We start from the raw sequence: 14781 nt of genomic DNA, 5'->3' as shown, positions 1-14781 counted from the left end.
CATGGTGAAGTGGTAAAGGAATTCTCTTTGTGTTGGACTGGCCTGTTTAGTTCTCTGACTCCCATGGACCAGCTGAGTAATGAAATAATCCAATTTTCATCCAGTTCCTACTTTTAAAAATAGGGGTTAATGATATTATGTAATGTCTTTACAACAGAATAGCTGTTAGAGTCAAACAGGGTGATACAATTAAGGCATTTAGTATAGGTAGGGAACAGAGAGCATTCATAGTTTATGATAGTCTGGTTTAATAATAATAATAATAATAATAATAATAATAATAATAATAATAATAATAATATCCTCAACCTCATTCTCACCTCTGCTCAGGGCTTAGATGGCATCCAAAGAAGGTTTCCTTTGGGACAGAGGGATGGCTCATTAGTTAAGCACAGTTGCTGCTCTTGAAGGAACCCAGGTTCAGTTCCAAGTACTGATGTGGTGGCTCATAATCATCTGTAAACTTAATTCTGGGAGGCCTCTGGTGTCCTCTTTGACACCAAACACTTATGGTGCACATACATATATGCAGGACCCATTCAAGACCCATGCACACAAAAAATGTTCCCTGCATTTCATGAAAGCCTGCTTCACTTGTTTGAGTCTAAGTGCTAAAACCAAGATCCTTGATTTAAAACTGGGTGTCTTAGTCAGGGTTTGTATTTCTGCACAAAACATCATGACCAAGAAGCAAGTTGGGGAGAAAAGAGTTTATTCAGCTTACACTTCTACACTGCTGTTCAACACCAAAGGAAGTCATAACTGGAACTCACACAGGGTAGAAATCTGGAGGCAGAAGCTGATGAAGAAGCCATGGAGGGGTACTGCTTATTGGCTTGCTTCCCCTGGCTTGCTCAACTTCGTTTCTTATAAAATCCAGTACTACCAGCCCAGGGATGGCACCACCCACAATAGGTCCTCTCACGTTTTATCATTAATTGAGAAAATGCCTTACAGCTGGATCTCATGGAGGCATTTCCTCAAGGGAGGTTACTTTCTCTGTGATAACTCCAGCTTGTGTCAAGTTGACACACAAAACCGGCCTCTACACTGGCTTTTACTTAGAAGTTTCTTGGAAGATATTTACTGGTCCTGCAGACTCCTGTCACTTCTATCAGCTAATTCATGTTGACAAAAGAGAATGCTAACTTTTCTTTGTGTGTGTGTGTTTTTCTTTTCAGTATCCCAATCCAATGGATAAAAATGTCATCTCTGTAAAAACTGTGGAAGAAAAGAAAGGTAAGTTCTCTGTCTATACCCTTAGTTTAGTTAAGGTCCTTAAGTATACTGACTTTGAAAAGGATGTATTTGTGTGTGCATGTGTGTTTGTTCCTGTGTGCATGTCCATTACATCTTAAGCAGGGCTCTTGTTACTTTCTAAATTACAGTCGGTGGTAAGCCTCAGGCTGGGTGTAAGTGTATAGGTAACATGCTGACATCCTACTTTCATAGATTCATTCAACCTGAGGAATAATGTTAAGGTAGGAATTATGTCCTTCTTAATGCAGAAGGAAACTAAAACATGGAGGGACTAGCCTGCCCAAACTCACTTGTCTATATCCTTAACACACATCAATTTGTGAACGGCAAGACATTTTTATATTACACAGAGATGGTGGTGGCTCATGTCCATAATTCTAGATATTGAATGATGGAGGCAGGAGAGAATCAGGAATTCAAGGCTAGCTTGGAGTATTAAAAAAAAAAAAAGCATATAGATGTGATGCTGCCATAAAGTTCTTGGATTGTGGAACCATAACTGTAGTTTGGCAATTTATGGTTCATGCTGTCTGTTTTTGTTGCTGTGTTGTTAGACACTCCCCTCTGTTTGTATGTTATCAATGGCTGCTTCATCTGACTAACAGCAGGAGCTGGGTATTTGCTAAGGAGACCATGTGGCCTACAGAGCTAAAAGCGTTCCCCATGACCCCTTCCAGACAATGCTGACCTTGCTCCACCTTAGGGACCTTTGTTGCTCTTTGCATTTCCTTCCTAAGGGCTTCCATTGTCACGATCAATGCTGGGACCTGAGAAGTGGGCGGTGCCAGGAGCTCTGATGATGAGCACACTTGATGCACGAGTCTGTGGAGACATCCAGAGTCTGGCCCAGATGCTCTTCAGCCTTAGAAACCACAGGCTGTCACTGTTAGTAATACGGCTGCAGCCCTTTCTGTGATTTTTTAAACTTTTTTTTAAAACTTTTTTTTTAAAAAACTTTTGTATCTGATTTATAGGGATGCTTTCTACATATCTGCAGGTATAGAAGTAGATTGTTAAAAAGCATTTTCTCACATACTTGCTTGTAGTATAGAACAAGTTTGCTATCTGGCCTTAGATTAATCATATTTCAAGCCCTGATTCGGTTACTTCCCTCATTACCTGATTTTTTTTTTTTTTAAGGCTCAAGGTCTTTATCTGTCAAGTGGGAGAACAATTCTGTTGATTTAGATTGTTATGAGGATCAAATATGATAATAAAGTGCATATTCAAAAGTGGCATAGAGTGCTGGTTGTAATTTCAGGTTGTCATCTTTGCCTCCATTTTTTGTTTGTTCATTTGTTTTAAGGATATAGTCTCACTACATAGCCCGGGCTGACCTTAAACATGCTATGTTAAACACAGAGAGCCACCTGCCTCTTCCTCCCAGAGACTGGGATTAAAGGCATGTGTTACCACTCACAGAAGATACTATATTTTTAATGTATGTCTCGTTCACATTGGCTGAGATGACCAAAGGACTGCTTAGGGGTGGAGCGTTTGTTCCCTGCCAGCAGGCTCTTGTTGGACTCAGGGGCCAGGACAGCTGTTGTCAGAGTCTGGCAAACCCCGCACTGTGACTGAGCCTTATTAATTCATAGAGAAACAGTAACACTTCAGTCTGTCTCTTTTCTTCTGTTTCCTCTTGTTTTAACTCATTGTTGTCATTATTATGGGTAATTTTAATTCCTCCAGGATGGAGTGATCTCTGGTCACAAGAGTTTTATTCCTCTGTGTGAGAAGAATGTGACTCACGTAGTTAATTAGGTATACAGTCAGAAATCTGTGCCTGACACTGTGGTCCAGGAGGTGGAAGAATCTCTTCCCATACTCCTTGTTGTTGAGCAGTCAGCCATTGGCCACTGCCACTGGACGCTTGACACTGATTACCCAGAGTGGTGGCTCGTCTGGGATTCATATTTCTGGCCTCAGCATGTGTGTTCTGAGTTGTTTTACCTTTATCCCTGGAACGTTTTTGATTTGGCTCAGAATACTGATCAGAAACAGAGGATGTTTTAAGAAAACATTGATTTTCCTTTGTATTATGTTTATGCATGTGTGTCTGGGTGTGTGTAAACACCTGGGTGTAGGTGTCTGAGGAGATCCCTGGGGAGTGGAGGTATAGGAAGTTGTGAGCTGCTGAGGTAGGTGCTGGGAACTGAACTGTGTTTACTTTTGACAAGAGCTGTAAGTAGGCACTCTTCACCACAGAGTCATCTCTCCAGCCCCAGAAAATCGAGTTTTATAGTAAGCCTCATCTGTAAGAATTCTACATATTGACAGTTTAAATTAAATTAGGAAGCTCTATGGACTCTTGGATAAGAATGCATTTTTTTCCTAATTATTTTTTGGCTATGAAATTTTCTTTTTCTAGATGAATCAACAGGACTCATCTATAGAAAGAGGATTGCTATCTGTCAGAATGTGGTTCCAGAGATTTTAAGAAAGGTAAATTCATCTCAGAGTTTACTCACAGTGGATATAAAGTTGAAGAATTTTAACAGTCATAGAAAAAGACAGCATTTTCTGATATAAAGTGGTGTTAGGATTTCTTGCTTCTCCAAATCTCATTGTTTTGTAGGGGAAATATTTCTCTCATGCCCACTCTAGTTTTGGCAGATGCCACATGATATGCTGTGTGTTCCTCAATGTCCTTTGTGAATGTGGGGAGATTTGATGATTCTTTTGTGGGTACTTTTAGCATTTTGAATAAAGTGTTGTCTTTTCTGGTGTACCCATGATCACCAATGGCCCTTAGGTAAGGACAATTATAAGCGAGCAGATTGTAAATGTCAGTCTCCTGTTTGGCCACACTTCTGTTTGTAATACACGGTCAGAAATAATAACTGTTTCTGAAAGCACAATATTTCTAGTGCACTACACAAACCTTCTGGTGTGTATTTTGGTACAATAAGGTTGCTGATGCTGGAATCTTCATTATAGAAAATTGTTTTCTCTCTTTGATACCCTTAAGCACTCTGCTGATTCTGTGTTGGACGGAGGTGAGTGGAAACCATCATTTGCATGGCTTGAACCATATGAAGATTTTTCTTCTTGAGAAAGGGCCTCACACTACAGCCTAGGCAGGCATGGAACCCACTGTGTAGCCCAGGGTGTCCTCATACTGAGAGTAATCCTCTCACCTCAGACATCTAAGTGCTGAGATTACAGATGTGAACCACTATGCCTAGCTGTAGAAACATTATTGAAGACAGTTTTTATTTATTCTGAAAATTTCACACATGTATATGATATCTTGATCTTATTTACCCCCTTCCCTTTTTAACTTCCATCAGACTTCCCAACACATCTCCCTCTGAACCTCTGTTCATAGCAGACATCAGCTGTCAATAACTCCTCAGCTAAGCCCTTACTTAGCCATGCTGTCTAGACTGGAATTTTTAACTGGCTCCATCTTGGGAGGGTCTCAGGTAGGAATGCACAGCTGCCGTGAGTTCATGCGTGAAATAGCCATGTCATGTCCATAAGACAGCCTCTCACAGCACCCCCCTCCCAGCACCTCTCCCCATCCACAGTCTTTCTTTTCTCTCTGGCGCCTTGCTCCCTGGCCCTGGGGGTGATGGGTATAGGTGTCCTATCCATGGCTGGTCAAGCACTTATTCTAGCGCTTTGAATAGTTATGAGGCTCTTCAATCACAATGTATGATTTTTTTTTTTGGTAAAACCTGTCTTTTTTTTTTTTTTTTTTAGATAATTTCTTTATATACATTTCAAATGCTATCTCAAAAGTTCCCTATCCCCCCACCCCACCCCAGCCCTGCTCCTCTACCCACCCACTTTCACTTATTGGCCCTGGCATTCCCCTGTACTGGGGCATATAAAGTTTGCAATACCAAGAGGCCTCTCTTCCCAGTGATGGCCAACTAGGCTATCTTCTGCTACATATGCAGCTAGAGACATGAGCTCTGGGGTTACTGGTTAGTTCATATTGTTGTTTCACCTATAGGGTTGCAGACCCCTTTAGCTCCTTGGGTGCTTTCTCTAGCTTCTCCACTGGGGAACCTGTGGTCTTTTAAGACATAAGAGGAGAGCATCTGGACAGACACTTTAAAAGATTCCCCAAAAGAGATTCCCTATGTGATACAGAACAACGCTGGGCACCCGAGTATTAGCTTGCAAATTAAGTTGCTGTGCTTATACTAGGAAAAATGGCAGCTTCCATCCATTCCCCATTGTGGGTTAAAGCACTGTTATTCTCTCAATGGAAAGAAAGCTGGAACTACAGAGAAAATGAACTTCTTCTCCACTTGCCGATGGGAAACTATGTTACACGTCCACAGCAAATTATCACTGGCTTTTCCAGAGTTCATAGCTGCCTTTGCCCTATATACGCACTTTGAATCTATTATTTAGAAAGGCATTCAAGTCCGTCTTGTTTCTCAATTCTTAAATAATTTAAGGCTCTGACTTGTACAGTTCTGCCTTTGTAGCTTTCCTTGTCCTCTCCACCTGGGAAAGCATCGATTTCTAGGGACTGAACAGAGATTACAACGAGGAAAATATTTCGCTTGATACTGCCCTGCATGGGAGCATGCAGCGGGCGTCTGATGGGAATCTATCAACTCAAGGAGGCCAGCCCCAGAGATGACAGGAGCATCTGAGAATTTGCTTAGTGGCCTCCATCAGTCCTGGGCCATTTGCAAGTCCTTCACAGCATGTAGTGAGGCCACAGTGTGTCTGGATATCAATACTTAGGGCTATTGCTGCCGTGCCATCTATATATAAGGGTCACTTGTCCCCCCTGTTATCCGAGACTGAGATGGGCTCTAGGTGGAGTCTTCATGTAGCTTGCTCTTCTGAAATTGAGGATGCTGTTTTCTCTCTGTTGGGCAGGTGAGTATTTTAAAGGTACCTGATATCCAGCTAGAAGAAGAGTCATGGCTCAGTCTTCAGAAAAGGAACATGGCTATCCGGAGTCACTGCCTCACGTGGACACAGTATGCATCCATGAGGGAAGAGTCTGTCTTCCGGGAAAGCGTAGAAAATCCAAATTGGTAAGATCACGTGTGTGTGTGTGTGTGTGTGTGTGTGTGTGTGTATGTGTGTTGGGGGAGGGGATCAATAAACAAGCACACAATTTCATTGTTATGGTCTCTGTCCATTACACACATATTTCACTTTATTTTTTAAGTAGATGAATGTATTTTTTCTTTTTGACAGAACACAACTCTTTTCCAGGTGCTCTCCAAATTCTGATATTTTCTTGCTCTCTTCAAAGGCAGTGAATGTCACCAGCTGGTTGACTATTCTTTTGGACCTTTAAAGGCAGTCTAGGTATTCAACAGAGTTTAAATAAGGAAAACATTTTGCTTGATGTTATCACGAACGTGACCCCGCTAGTGGGCCTGCAGGTTTATGGAGATGCTCGTACACAGACTCACCTACCTTGCTTAGTTTGTATATCTTTTTTTACACTTGTGCTTTTGCATTGCCTGAGTTTTTGTGCACTTATCTTTTATGTTTACTCGACTGCTACTGAGTTTTACCTATTTGATATACAGAGAGCTAGCTGCTTCCTCTGCACGGCATTCAACTTCACTACGTTTTATTTAGTCCCTGCCTCTGTGGCAGACACGCTGATGGTATCTAGTTTCTCTTTCTTGTAAAGGCGAGTATAATTAATACCCATGAGATGTATGTCCTCTATAGATGACTCTAATGTGATACGTGAGTGAGTTGTATGTCCTCTACATATGACTCTAATGTGATATGTGAGTGGATTCTCTCAGTGGAATCTTTAAGTGTTGTATTTGTTGCAAGATTATCTATAGACAATCAAATTTACCTTTTCTAGCATTCAGCTCTTTAAGTTTTCACAAATATGTAAACTCCTGTCACAACTGTCCCAGTTCCTGCCTAACCCTGTAGGTAAATTCCTCTGAAATGTGTGATCTTAAGTAAGTGAGTTCTATGGTGTATGCCTTATATGTTAGTTTTAAAGTACTGTGGGCTGGTTTTCAGGACACACACAATTTGAGATCTAGGGAATCTTGGTTTGAGCTGCTATAATTAGATACTACAGTCTTTGTGCATCAAGCAACATTTCTGGTTTCATAGTTCTGCAGGCTGGGAAGTCCACTCTGTGGACTCTGGCAGATCCTGTGTCTGTGAGGCCTGCCTCTAGTTTTTCAGACGTCTGTCTGTTGTTAATCCCAATGGTAGTGAACACGTGCTATGTTCTTCTGCATGAAACAGATTCCATGGCCGAGTTTATAGAATTATGTAAACATCTGGGCGTGGTGGCGCACGCCTTTAATCCCAGCACTTGGGAGGCAAAGGCAGGCGGATTTCTGAGTTTGAGGCCAGCTTGGTCTACAAAGTGAGTTCCCGGACAGCCAGAGCTATACAGAGAAACCCTGTCTCGAAAAACCAAAAAAAAAAAAAAAAAAATATGTAAATAAATTCCTTCCCAAAGGCCTAGTGCCCTAACTCCTTACCACTGTGGGTTAAGGTTTCAGCTGGAGGCATCCAGGTGTAGGCAGCTTTTCTCTCATGCATGAGCTCTTTGGTTCCATCCCCAGCACACACACACACACACACACACACACACACACGGCAATGCAAAGCAATAAAATAAAAATGTCAACACATAAATTTGGGGGTACACAGACATATGGTCTGTAACATAGATTCTGGCACATTGTCTTCCAATGTTAATACAAGTTTGTGCTCCATAACAACACCCAACAGTGTTCATTTCTCTGCAGTGTTGCTGGTAATTAATTAATACACATTTAAGTTTTATAAGTATAAGGGGTAAGAAACAATCAGTTCCTTGAAGATAGATTTTTTAAAAAAAAGATTTATATAACTTTATGTGCATGGTGTTTTACCTGCATGTATATATGTGCACCACATGCATGCCTCATGCCTGCAGAGGCTGGAACTGGAGATGGAGTTATGGATGTCTGAGCTGCTGTGTGGGTGCTGAGAACGAAGCCCAGCCTGTTGCTGGGGCAGCCTGTGCTTCTTAACTGCTGGGCCATCTCCCCAGGCCCCTTGTTTTCTTTTTGAGACAAGTGTCTGAGTATTTATCCGAACTTATCTTAAACTCCTAGGCTCCTGCCATCCTCCTGCCTCAGCTTCCCCAATTTCATCTTTTTTAGGTATCCAAAGATAGATTTTGAAACAAAATAAAACATCACAAGCACTAAACCATTATAGTGAATAATGTGATTTCAGGGGATAGTTTACTATGTTTTATTGTTACTGTTCTGTGTGGCTTGAAATTTTTATTAAATAGCTACAGTTGTAATGAAAAATAGTAAAACCCTCAAATAACTAATTGTCGCTATGTAAAAGACATTCTTAAGGCCCGGCCTTTGTCCAGATCATTCCCCCTTGCACGGCTTGGCTATACATCAATGATGAGCGAGGAAGTACCAGAGGCCGACTCACTGATCCATAGTTTTTATTTTGCTGATGCCAAAAGCTAACATAGGGCATGGATGGTGGGATTAAAGCCGGGGCAGAGAGCAGAGCTCTGTTGTTGGTATGCAGATGTAGTAAACAGATGGCATTGTCCGATTTCATGCATGACGCCATTCTCTTCTAGTATTGGTGTGGGCTACTGCTGTTGTTATTTAGTATTATATTTGGGTGTTGGGTAGTCTTAAAAGCTGAACCGAATACTTGTTCAGTTCATGATAGTTAAATTACAGTTTGCTCTGATAATCCAAGAAACTTCTCACTTTGTAGTTTTTTTTTTTTTTTTAGATGAAAAAATTCCGATTATGGGAAAAATAGTGCATGCCACTGGTATCTAATATCTAAGCAGTTCTGGGAAACAAATCACGTTAACTAGAGATCATGCTTATTTATATACTGTATGTACATCATTTACATTGTTTTGGTTTGTTCTTATTTGACTCCTAGGTTTCTGAACTTTGAGCAATGACAGTGTTATAATGAAAATCTCTGCGATGGTATATTTTGTTACATATTTAATTATTTTTTTCTGGAGACAGAATCTCATGACACCAAGGCTGGTCTTCAATTCATTATGTAGCCAAAAATGACCCTGAACTTCTCGAGTACTAGAAGTACAGGCTGATGCTACTCCACATGGTGTATGGTCTGTATGGTCCTGGGGGTGGGACCCAGGCCTTGGTGTATGCTAGGCAAGCACTCCACCCACTGGGCTACACCAACCTGTGATCTAAGAATTTTTTTATAACTCAATTCTAGTTGGTAGTATGCATATATGTATGTATGGAGAGAGAGAGAGAGAGAGAGAGAGAGAGAGAATGCTTGAACATGAATGTGTGTTGCCGAGGACTTGGGCAAGCTAGGCAGGTGCTCTACCACTGAGCGGTAGCCTCAGTTTGCATAGTTCAAAACACAGAAGCAGAAATTTTGTTTATAGCTATTTCCCATTAGCCTTCAAGGCGCACAAGACTTTACTCCATGTTTCTGTTCTGTGTCATCTCAGCACGCCATCCCCAGAAGTGTTCCTGTCCCCATTGAAGAGCGATGGGACTAGAAACCTGCTGTCTCTGACTTCCAGAGCCAGGTTTAAGTCCAGGAAGGATGTGTATTCAGGGCTTCATGCATTTGGCACAGATGATCGCACATATTTGCTGATGTCTTCTCTGTTGTACAGCGACGGGTGTTTGTAGGTCCAGGATGCCGTGTGGAGTGTTTTGGCGAATCTGAGAGTCTCTGGACTCTGGCTCCCAGCTGACGTTCTCCTTGCTCTTATGATTTCGCAGGACAAACCAGAAAATCGAAAAGTCGATAAAACTACAGAGCAAAATTAAAATTATCTCTTGTGGGAGCGTGCTTTTACTTAGAAAATGGAGAATTGTAGCGCCTTGTTTTAATTTTTTTTTTTTGAAGAAAAAAATGGTGGTTTGCTTTCTATAAGCTTCTATTTTGGGATAGGCTTATTATTTTCTTAGCATTTATGTTTGAACTGGTTCCTCTTTAATTTTAATAATATATTTGATTTAACCCAATACATCCCAAGTATCATATCTGCATATAATTAGTATAAACAGCTGTTAAGGACTATTTTACAGAAATTCCAAGTGAGTTTCTGACATCTATCAATTAAAGTATGGCAGTATTGATTTGAAGCTCAGCACCCATATGGGGCCTGTGACTGTGACTCAGAAACTGCAGTTTTGATTAAGAAGTCAGAGTAAGCTTGCCATCGCCTGCCCTTCCCTTTGCAGCTTCAGAACTAAGGCAGTTTGGCAATGGTGCTCATGCATTCTGACCAGTACATTTATTCGTTTTGAGTTCTAATTTTGTAACTGAAAACTTTTTGCTCTACTTTTCTTATGTGCCTGTGTGCTCAAGTGCACATGTGCTTGCTCCGTGGCATGTACTTCGAGGTCAGACAACTTGGAGTAATTCGTTCTCACTTTCCACTGTGTGTGTCCTGGGGATTGAACTCAGGTAGTCAGGATTGGTGGAGTAATTTTACCTGCCGAGACATTGCTATGGCCCTAAAAATAATAAAAAGAGCCAGGTGGTGGTGGTGCATGCCGTTAACACAAGCACTAAGGAAACAGGGGCCAGCCTGGTTTTCAGAAATAGTTCCAGGACAGCCTGGACTATACAAGGAAACCTTGTCTCAAACAAACAAACAAACAAACAAACAAAATATGTGTATGTATACTTATACATAATACATATTACATATTATATATAAATAATAAAAAGTTTAATTCATCAACAAATTCATCCATATATAATGATGACTTTTTTTTTTCCGAGACAGGGTTTCTCTGTGTATCCCTGGCTGTCCTGGAACTCACTTTGTAGACCAGGCTGGCCTCGAACTCAGAAATCCGCCTGCCTCTGCCTCCCGAGTGCTGGAATTAAAGGCGTGAGCCATAACCACCCGGCATAATAATGAATTTTGGTTACTTTCACTCCCCCATTGCTATCTCTCATTCTATACTCTTTCCTGCTAAAGCCATTCTTCCCAATGAGTCCCCCTTCTTCTTCCATGTTGTATGTGTGGTCCATCAAATTAAATTAGAATTGCTTGCACAAGTATAGTCTGGGGGTTACTTACTGGGGGTGGGATGGTCAAGCTCTGACCACCGCAGAGGAATGTTACTTCTTTGTCTGATAGCCATTTTCTGTCAGTGGATCTTCCGGGAGGGGTGAGGCCGTATGGACTCTGTACTGGCTAGTTGTGTGTCAGCTTGACACAGCTGGAGTTACCACAGAGGAAGGAGCTTCAGTTGGGCAAATGCTGTCATGAGATCCAGCTGTAAGGCATTTTCTCAATTAGTGATCAAGGGGGGAGGGCCCCTTGTGGGTGGGACCATCTCTGGGCTGGTAGTCTTGGTTCTATAAGAGAGCAGGCTGAGCAAGCCAGGGGAAGCAAGCCAGTAAGAAACATCCCTCCATGGCCTCTGCATCAGCTCCTGCTTTCTGACCTGCTTAGTTCCATTCCCGACTTCCTTTAGTGATGAACAGCAATGTGGAAATGTAAGCCGAATAAACCCTTTCCTCCCCAACTGCTTCTTGGTCATGATGTTTGTGCAGGAATAGAAACCCCGACTAAGACAGACTCCCTTCCCTTCTGTGATGGACTGTTAAGAACATAGCTGCTGTGAGTTCTCACACGCTCACCCATATAGTTTTGAGTAATCTCATTTATTCTTTTTTCCTTTGTAATAGACTTTTATTGTACTGTCTAGACCATGATAGATGTACATGTGCTTTGGTTTCAATCATTGCTACTTTACCTAAGAAATGCAGTTCTGCATGACAGTTGTCTTCTGGAGGGGTTTTGCCTCCTGCTCCACATCCCATAACTATATGTATTTTTGTGGTAAGACAGAGTGTTTGTATTCAGGCTCTCCCTCATTGGGTTAGGTGGAGGTGGAGGTTTTGCTTTGGATGACGTGGTGAATCTTCTACACTCAGTGTGGTATCTCAGTGGCTCCAGTCTGAGCTATTCCATGTCCAATACTCCATCCTTGTGCTCTGACAGTATGAGACCTCACATCTGGCTTTAAAATGCTCAGCTGAGTAGACATGAAGGATGCTGAAGGTTCAGTTTTTATGAAAATTTCAGTGAGACCATTTCTTTAACAGTACAATAGACATCGAAAGCACACATGCCATTTCACAAACAGACTAAATTAGTGGGTTGAACAGCCTAGTTTTATAGTTTTATAGAGGCTCCTCAGGTGAATATTACTCATTCTAATAAATAGGTATGTAACCTTTGAAGTTACCAGTTTTAGATTCCTTGGCTAAAAGTGCCAAGTTTCAAGTAATTACCTGACAAATCAAGTAGTATGATTTATGTCATTCAAGAGGTAAATGGGCAGTTTCTTTGTGCACCCATCTTTGATCTTCAGGAATTGTATTACGCTTGTGTCAGCAGCAGATGTAGTAGTTGGGTGACTTCTGTGAGAATTTAAGATTGGTCCTGCCATCTTTTGATTGATTTCCAGGCTCATGGTTTCTCAAGTATTAGCATCCTCTGGCTCTACTTGCTTTACTTGACAATTATTTCTAAGCCTCAGTCCTGATGCTGAAGGGCTTGAGGGTGCTGTTACCTAATAGCCTGAATAAGTACCACTGCCTTCATCTGCAGACGCAACTCCCGCTGCTCACATTGACCTTGATTTCGAGGACACCAGAGGGTGACCTGACAATTAACAGAGTGCACTGCTAGTTATGACAAGCTGAGCACCAAGGTCCCTTCTGCTCAAACCTAACATCTGGGGAGAGCCTTATTTGGGCTTAGGATGACTGACATTTAAAAGGATCACATTTGCCTTCTGCAAATTTGTGTTCACATAGTTAGAGTCTGGTTTCCTTACCTGTACTTCCTGCCTTGTGGGGGCTTTGCCCTGAAGCCACGGTTTTCTGTAATCCAGAGTCAAGCACAATGTGTGATGCACAGAAGATGCTCCTGTCCGTTTGACAAATGAATGACTGATGTTCAAGGGATTCAGGTGGTCCATACTGGAGTGGTGGAAGGGATGGGAAAAGGGCTGATACTGGGCAAAGGTCAGTAGAACTTTGGGAAACTCTGGTGGGATTGGGTAGAAGGAGTCTTGTGCAGCGATGTGGGAAAGTCTCAAATGATGTTCTTGGCTACCTGTGCGCTCTATGCTCTGGGAATAGTTGACTTGAGCTCTATCACAGAGTGATATGAAGACTTAGTAAGGTCCCAAGTGGGACTGGTCTACTCTTAGAAAGCTTAAACACAGGGTGAACATGAGTTATTGTTACTAATGGTGAGTGAATGTTTCTGATGTTGAATAGCTCTTAGAAGGAACCATGGTTGAAAGGTGGTGATCACTGAGTTGGAAACAATGATGTTTAGCCAAGGCAGCATTCTGTAGCACTTACAAGTGAGAGCTTTGGAAATATCTTAGTGGACATCTATTGATTTTTAAAAATCCTCCACTGGTTTAGAGTTGTGTCTTAGTCCAAGGTTCAGAGGGGAATTAAGAATTATAAATACGTTACAGAGAGTTGAGTTTTATAGAGGTTCCGGATGAATTTGCCTAGAAGCTTTGCAAACATTGATAACCAGCCGTTGTCCTATGGCCTTACTGATAAGCAGATATGGAGCCGGCACCCCCATTTTTTGCAAAGTCCTTGTTAATCCTGTAAAGCGTGACAGGAAGTTGATAATCTTATTCTCCAGCAAACAGCAAACATTTCCCAGTGGAAAAAATTCTTGCTAAAAGGCATAGGAAACTCAGAAGCCTCTTGAATGTATGTGAGAGGAATGGTGGATGAACAGAAGGGGTGAAGAAGGGTGACTTCAGAGAGATTGATGCATGGAACAGGGTTTGCTACCATCTGCTCTCAGGGACCACACCCCATGGGCACATTTCTTCTTTGTGTGTTACTTTTGCCTCTATAATAAATTAAATACTTAGAATATTAAAACAATAGTGTTTTATCAGCCAGGCAATGATGAGTTATAGAGCCCAAGGTCCCAAGATAATCAAGAGGAACTGGTGACAGTCTCCAGACTCAGATCCACCTCCATTGTCAGGAACTCATTGACCCAGAAACTTAGTTGTCATCAGAGATGGGCTGTATTTTGTATTTTGTCACTGTGACAACATTTCAGAGGGAAAACCCCCCAACTTAATGGAGGCACCATTTATTTTGTCTCAGTTCTTCAGACATTCTAGTGCATGGCCAGCTGGTTCTGTTGCTTTCTATCAAGCTTGTGATAGGGTATTCATCATTAAGGAAGGGCGTGGTAGAGAAAAGCCACTCACCTCTCAGCATCCAAGAAGGAGGGGTGGGGAGGAGAGAATGAGCCTGAGTTATACACTTCAGAGCTCCTCATGTTGTATTTCCTCCTTTCCATCTGCTTCCCAATCTCATAATAGGTCAAGAGAGTAGTCCTTTCATCACCTCAAACTTACCTCAGTCCACTCACTTCCAAAAAGCTCCATCTCTATATGTTGTATTTGTGATCAAGCCTTGCACAAATGAGCTTTGTATGGACGTTCCATAGAAATGGGATGCTGGTTAGTTTTTTTTATTGACAACTAA

General features: G+C 41.7%; 1 protein-coding gene across 1 annotated transcript in view; it reads left to right on the top strand.

Annotated features, from left to right (window-relative positions):
• Prelid2 (PRELI domain containing 2) overlaps positions 1-14781 on the top strand; it is a 75499-nt gene that overhangs the window by 12322 nt on the left and 48396 nt on the right. The window contains exons 2-4 of the mRNA NM_029942.1: positions 1182-1239; positions 3632-3705; positions 6112-6272. Coding sequence (NP_084218.1) covers positions 1182-1239; positions 3632-3705; positions 6112-6272 — 293 coding nt within the window. The remainder of the gene's footprint in view (positions 1-1181; positions 1240-3631; positions 3706-6111; positions 6273-14781) is intronic.

Source organism: Mus musculus, chromosome 18 (genome assembly GCF_000001635.26).
Source record: "Mus musculus strain C57BL/6J chromosome 18, GRCm38.p6 C57BL/6J".
Taxonomy (NCBI): domain Eukaryota; kingdom Metazoa; phylum Chordata; class Mammalia; order Rodentia; family Muridae; genus Mus; species Mus musculus.
This window is presented reverse-complemented; position numbering and strand designations above follow the sequence as displayed.